Source organism: Myotis brandtii, unplaced genomic scaffold (assembly GCF_000412655.1).
Source record: "Myotis brandtii unplaced genomic scaffold, ASM41265v1 scaffold18, whole genome shotgun sequence".
Taxonomy (NCBI): Eukaryota; Metazoa; Chordata; class Mammalia; order Chiroptera; family Vespertilionidae; genus Myotis; species Myotis brandtii.
In genome coordinates this window covers 6,632,364-6,639,266 of record NW_005356674.1, presented here as the reverse complement: position 1 = coordinate 6,639,266, position 6,903 = coordinate 6,632,364, and the positions used below count along the sequence as shown (strand labels likewise).

Here is a 6,903-nt window from a genome sequence, read left to right as displayed (position 1 = left end):
CCCACTGGAGTTCTAGCACACTTCCGCCCCGCGACTGGCTCCCGGCTGCCTCCCCGACTTCCCAGCATGCTCCGCGCCGTCTCCCTGGCAACGGAGCCAACACTCGCGGCCAGAGGTGGTCCTGGCGCTGGGGGTTTCCTGCGGGCCTGCCCACGTAGGTCCCAGTTCCGGGCGGCACCCAGGGGAGACCCAGGCGCTGCCTCTCCTCCGCCCGACCCGGAAAGGTATGCGAAAGGTGATGGTTCCAGGCTGCCCGGTCGGGGTCCGCATCCTTGGACTTCCACGCCTTCCACCTCCTCACTTCCCCCGACTGCACACCTCCCGGATCTGCTCCAGTCTCCTGAGAATAAGTGTTAGTGCCCCCTCGATATATGTGAACCCCCCTGCGAAAACGTAAATTTAAGAAAAGTTGAGGCAGTTGTGTTAGTTTTACTCTAAGGTTAGGTGTACCTTTACAGTTCGATTCCTCCTTTAGCAGAATCCGGTGTCCAATCTGCTTTCTCTCATTTATCATTACCGGGAAGAGAACAACTTGGCTTCAACTCGTGATAAACAATTCTCTTGTCTTTTGTCCGCGGCCAGATCAGCTTCACTGCCAAGAGTCAGTCTGCACAGAGTGGTAATCTTTCACCTTTCTCACAGTTCCCATCCAACTTTGTAAATTTTCTCTCCTCCCCCTAAACACTCCTACCCCCACAGCTATTGTTCTGCTGGACACTTATTTGCCCTCACAAAGTTTATTGAACACCTACTATATGCCAGGCACCCAGGATACGAAGGTAAAGAAGGTGTGTTCCAGGCTATCAAGTTCATCCACAACCATTTTTTTTTAACCTCTCAACCCTCTTTTTTAAATCTTTTTTGTTGAGATTATTACAGACGTTCTTCTTCCCCTCCGCCCTCCATTGCTCCCTTCCACCCAGTTCCCGCCTCTCCCCAGGTCTTCACCACGCTATTGTCCATAGGTAATGCATACATGCATGTAAGATCTTTATTTAATCTCTTCCCGCCTCTCCACCCCCCCTTCCTTCTGAGAATCATCAGTCTGTTCCATTTCCATGCCCCCGATTCTATTTTATTCACCAGTTTATTCTGTTCATTAGATTTCTTATTCGTTTATTTTGATTTTTAGATTCAATTGTTAATAGGTATGTATTTGTTGCCATTTTGTTGTTCATATTTTTCATCTTTTTCTTTTTCTTCCTCTTCTTAAAGAATACCCTTCAACATTTCATATAATACTGGTTTGGTGGTGGTGAACTCTAGCTTTTTCTTGTCTATGAACCTCTTTATCTGACCTTCAATTCTAAATGATAGCTTTGCTGGGTAGGGTAATCTTGGTTATAAATCCTTGCTATTCATCACTTTGAATATTTCTTGCCACTCCCTTCAGGCCTGCAAAGTTTCTGTTGAGAAATCAGCTGGCAGTCGTATGGGCATTCCCTTGTAGGTAACTGATTTTCTCTTGCTGATTTTAAGATTCTCTCTGTCTTTTGCCCTTGGAATTTTAATTATGATGTGTCTTGGTGTGGTCCTCTTTGGGTTCCTCCTGTTTGGGACTCTGTACTTCCTGGACTTGTAAGTCTATTTATTTCTGCATCTGACTCGCTTCACCTGTGCACCCGTAGGGAAAGTTTTCTGTGATTATTTCTTCAAATAGATTTTCAATATCTTGCTCTCTCTCTTCTTCTGGCACCCCCATAATGCAAATGTTGGTACACTTGAAGTTGTCCCAGAGGCTTCTTACATTGTCTTCATATTTTTGGATTCTTTTTTTTTTTCTCTTCTGGGTGTTTTTGCTTCCTCATATTTTCAAATCGTTGATTTGATTCTCAGAATCCTCTACTCTATTGTTGAATCCCTGTATATTATTATTTATTTCAGTCAGTGTATGCTTAATTTCTGACTGGTCCTTTTCTATTTTTTTTTTTGGAGGTTTCTAGAAGATTCTTGAGTAACCTTATAACCGTGGTTTTGAACTCTGTATCCAGTAGGTTGCTTGCTTCCATTTCTTTCATTTGTGACATGTTTCTTTGTCTCCACATTTTGGCTGCTTTCCTGTGTGTGTTTCTATGTATTGGGTAGAGCTGCTATGTCTCCTGGAGTTGGTAGAATGGCCTTGTGTAGTAAGTGTCCTATAGGGCCCAGTGGCTCAGTCTCCCCAGTCACCTGAGCTGGGAGCTCTAGGTGCACCCCTTTGTGGGCTGTGAGCACAGTCTTGTAGTTGAGACTTGATTGCTGTTGGTGTCACTGGGAGGAATTGACCTCCAGGCCAATTGTCTGTGAGGACCAGCTGCAACTACAGTGGGAGAGCTGCTGTGCAGAAGACACCCCTATGGAGCAGGACTTGCTTCAGTGGGACTTTGGTGCTCTGAATCTGCCCCTTGAGTGTGTCGCTTATGGGTGTGTAGAGTTGTAATGTGGTATGGTCTCACACTGACCACTGGGTACACTGGCTCTTGGGTCTCCAGGGAGGTGCAAAGTCAGCCCCTGCCTGGGGCCACTCATCAAGAGCTACAGAGAGGTCTGCAGACTCATCCTCTTTGTATCAGGTTTGGAAGTGCCCAGACAAGGCCCAGCTATGGAGTAAGGAAGGCTGGTGCTGGTGCCGGGTCTTGGACCTTTTATTAATAGGTTTGTGGCTCTTTGACCCAGCTGCAGCTTGTCTGAGGTTTTAGCCTGAGCGAGGACACAGCTTTGATGGGGTTGTAAATTGGATGAGGCGGAGACTTAGGGAATCACCAGGGTGGAGCAAACAGAAATGGCTGCCAGTCAGCCCTGTGACCTGTCCCAGCACAGGAACAATGATCCCTGCAAGCACCTCTGTCCAGGAGAAAGCCACCCCCAAGTTCCTGTCCTGATGCCAGACAGTCCAGTTTCTCCTCGTATGTGTCTATGTCCCCCAGAGCCTCGCCCTGGTGCTGGAGCTCAGAGGAAGCCCGACCTTGTAAGTTCAGTTTGTGGTGCTGGCCTTTTAAGAGAAACAGCTGGGTCTCCAGCAACCTCTGTGTCAGTGAGCCCCCGTGAGCACTGGTTCTTACAGCCCGTAGTTCTTACTGCCCATAGGGACTTCTCTTACCAGCTCTGGAACCCTGGGCTGGGGGCTGGTGTGGGGCTGGGACCCCTTGCCCCTTTGGGCGGCCTCCGCAGAGGCAGTCTCCCTCCAGATTAGAAAAGCGGCTCACTTGGGTGCCGGCCCAGCCCGTTCCGCGCCTCTGCACCTCCTACCAGTCTCAATGTGCTTTCTTCTTTACTTCTCTACTTACAGGACTTCCATTCAGCCAGCTTTCCAGCGGTTCTGGATGATGGTGGTTCTGTATTTTAGTTGTAATTTTGATGTGGTTGTGGGAGGAGGCGAGTGCTGGCATTTGCCTACCCTGCCATCTTCTTATCCACAACTTTTTGAGGTGGGGGCCAGGGTACCTTGACAAGTGAACAGGCGGTTCTAGAATCGGGACCGTGTGGTACATTCTCAAGCAACCAAGTAGCTCTGTGGTTGCATGGAGGACACTCATGTAATGGATGGCCTAATGGTGGCCTGGGAAGGGAGCAGCAGGGCCGAGTCTGTGAGTTTGGGCCAGAGGGAACCTAGTCCCAAAGTACGCTGTGGCCTGAGCCAGGCTGTTCAGACACTGCTGGGTTTAAAGGTGTTAGGTCCGAGCCCACAGGAGCCAGGCCAAGGGATGTTGTGAGAGTTTAGGACATTCTATGACATTCTCTCACAGCGGGCTGAGACCAGTGTGTCTGTGTCAGCGCGGAGGGCGTGTTTATGTTCTCTGACATAGGGCCTGGGGCAGGGTTGCATCAGCCAGCTGGGGTAGCTGCCTGAACAACAGGATGCCCTTGAAAGATGGCAGGATGTCTGGTGGGTGCACAACTCGGCCAGGTAGAGGGACGCGCCCGGGTGGGTTGGGTGGTGTACCTTATCTTGCTTCTGCAGGGGTAGGCCATTGGCTTCAAGCTATGGGAAAAACTTATAACACTATCGTTCAGAAAACATGTCCAAACAGGAGAGGTCAGGGGGAGTACACCCCAACAGAATGCTCATTTACAATTAGGAGCTGCTGGGAAAACGGACTTCTCAGAACCGTTCTGTCCATTGCTAAACATGAGGCTTCTATCTCATCTTTCTAGGAAGGAGAATTGCTGAGTGGTCCTAAGGGTCCTTTTCAGTTGAAAAGCTGTGCGTCTGTACATTATTTTAATGGCTTAATTTGACCAGAAAGCCTTTTGTGCCAGCAGAGGAAGCAAATAAAAGATGCATTTGGAGGCCTGCTCTCCAGTTGTTTTTTTCAGCAGTAGATTTTACCAATACTTCCTGTGATCTTGATAATCACACTTAATTTTTTGCTCATTCAGGGATTTTGAGGTATCAGCCTCAGCTCTGAAGGTCCAACTTATGCTGATGTTGTTTTAGGACTGTCATGAGCACATAGCCCCCAAGGTGACTTGTTGCTTTTTATTTTTTTTCCTTCCCTCCCACCCTCCCTTCCTTCTTACCTTCTTTTCTTTCTTTCCCCCTCTCCCTTCCTCCCTGTAACACATTTATCTTCAGCTAATATTAAAAATACAATTTTAGGTTTGAACTGCTTTTTAAAACCTTTTCATCCTCATCCAAGGATATTTTTTTCCATTAATTTTTAGAGTGGAAGGTAGGTAGGGAGGGAAGGAGAGAAAGAGAAACATCATTGTGAGAGAGACACATCGATTGGTTGCCGCCCGTGCCCTGCCCGGGGATCGAACCTGCAACCCAGGTACATACCCTTGACCGGAGATTGAACCTGAGACCCTCTAACCACTGAGGACACCGGCCATGGCTGAACTGCTTTTGTGACACTTCTTGTTTCCAATCCAAGGAGATTACTCTATAGATAGTGTGTGTAACTGAAACTTTAGAAACTGCATCAGAATTTGCTTAGGGTGGGAAAAATTTCATTCTGAATCCTCATCGCTTTTCACATCTATTTTAAGAGATGCAAATTCCATGGTTTAAAGTCCACAGAAGTGAAAAAGTCTAAAGAAACCAGCACCATGCTCATTTCTGGTTTAATCTTAACTCCATATTTTGTTCATCAAAATAGACATATGGTCGGAAAAAAGACTGACAAAAAGGCTGATGCAAATGTATAGATTTAAGGAAATGATAATGTTCTTATATTTGAGTGTTTTTAAAAAAGTAAGTGGGGAGTATATATCTTAAACAGATTGTTGATGGGAAAATACATATACATTTCAGAACTTGGGGGAACTTGAGTGTAACTCAGTTTTGCCAAATGTGAATGTATGAGGGAAGGCTCTCTTCCTATGAAAGACGGTCTTCTATTGGAATCTTCGGTGTTCCCACCTTGTAACATTTTCCTTTCAAGTTGTTAAAGTTAACCAACATAGTGCCGTTCAGTCCACTAAACAAGGTGCAGATGTCGCTGCCAAAAAACGTACGCTTTATGTTGGGAAGAGTTTAACATCCTTTAGACCTGATCCCTGCACTTTCCTATCTTTAAGGCATTGACTGGTGCAACTTGGATGAATTGGACCATCTCCTAGGAGACTTGAATGTTAAGTTTCTATAAACAAAGAACCCAGTTCTCTCGAATTTGGAGCCATGCTGAAATTCCAAGAGGCAGCTAAACATGTGAGTGGATCCATAGCCGCTTCCACTTATCCAAAGACCTTGATTGCAAGAAGATATGTGCTTCAACGGAAACTTGGCAGTGGAAGCTTTGGAACTGTCTACCTGGTTTTAGACAAGAAAGCCAAGCGAGGAGAGGAATTGTAAGTAAAAATACTTTTTTTTATTGTCTAAAGTTTTACATATGTCTCCTTTTTCCCCAGTTGACCCCCTCCCCCCAGCCATTCCCACCCGGGGCAAGCCCCCACCGCCCCAGTGTCTGTGTCCATTGGTTATGCTAATATGCGGGCATACAAGTCCTTTGGTTAAAATACTTCCTGCACATCTTGACTTGGATGCCCATATGTGCAACTTTTAGCTGATTAAAGCTACAGAGTACTCTTCACTTCGCTCTTTACATGAAAGAATTTAGTAAGAGATAGAAAAGCTCCTTGAATGGTGTCTTCAGATAAGATTTTAAAAGGCATTTCAGCAGGTGAGTAAAGTACCCAAATGACTTAGAGAAGGGAAATGCGATAGATTATGTGAAAATAAGACTTTTCTGCAATCCAGACTCTCACTTACAAATTGCTTCAACTTAACTTGATCGGGACTTCTTGAATGATAGAATAAGAATTGTTTATAATGACCGAGTTTTAGAAATGTTATGAAATGTAAACAAATGGAAATTCACATTTGAGGGGACTAGGGTGTGCTAAAGGAACTATGGCATTAATATTCTTTGCCTTTTTTCTATGGAGTTTTTCAAAACCTGTGGTTAGACAGCCCTTAAATTGGATATTTAAGCCAAACATGGGTTCCACCTAAAATTAGCTTATTTTGGCTTGGCCAGTGTAGCTTCGTTGGTTGAGCTTCGTCCCATGCACGGAGAGGTTGGCCAATAGATGTTTCTCCCTCTCACTCTCCCTTCCTCTCTCTAAAATAAATAAGATATAACTAAAATATAGATATCATATTGTCTTACATATAATTATCACTCAGTAACAGTTTGAGATTCATCTTATAAACAATCCAAGTTAAGAAATAATTAAAGGAAGCCTAATAAAACATTATCTAATCATCACCCAATAACTTATGATTGGAACACTCTATTAAACAGAAGTTTTTCTTTTGCATTCCACTTTTAAGAGAAAAACCTGTCAAAGAAATCTGATGTCAAGCATACAATTTTGAAAACTTCTTCAAGGAAATTTCTAGAGATTATAAAAATTCTGTATTCTTTTGTAGCTCTATAACTGTTCAAAAGAAATTGCTCCTCAGAATGTTGACCATTT

General features: G+C 44.8%; 1 protein-coding gene across 1 annotated transcript in view; it reads left to right on the top strand.

Moving 5' to 3' along the window:
- The first annotated feature begins 97 nt into the window (after positions 1–97).
- Positions 98–6,903, top strand: part of NEK11 (NIMA-related kinase 11) — a 158,915-nt gene continuing 152,109 nt past the window's right edge. The window contains exons 1-2 of the mRNA XM_014537530.1: positions 98–224; positions 5,503–5,772. Coding sequence (XP_014393016.1) covers positions 5,603–5,772 — 170 coding nt within the window. The 5' untranslated portion in view covers positions 98–224; positions 5,503–5,602. The remainder of the gene's footprint in view (positions 225–5,502; positions 5,773–6,903) is intronic.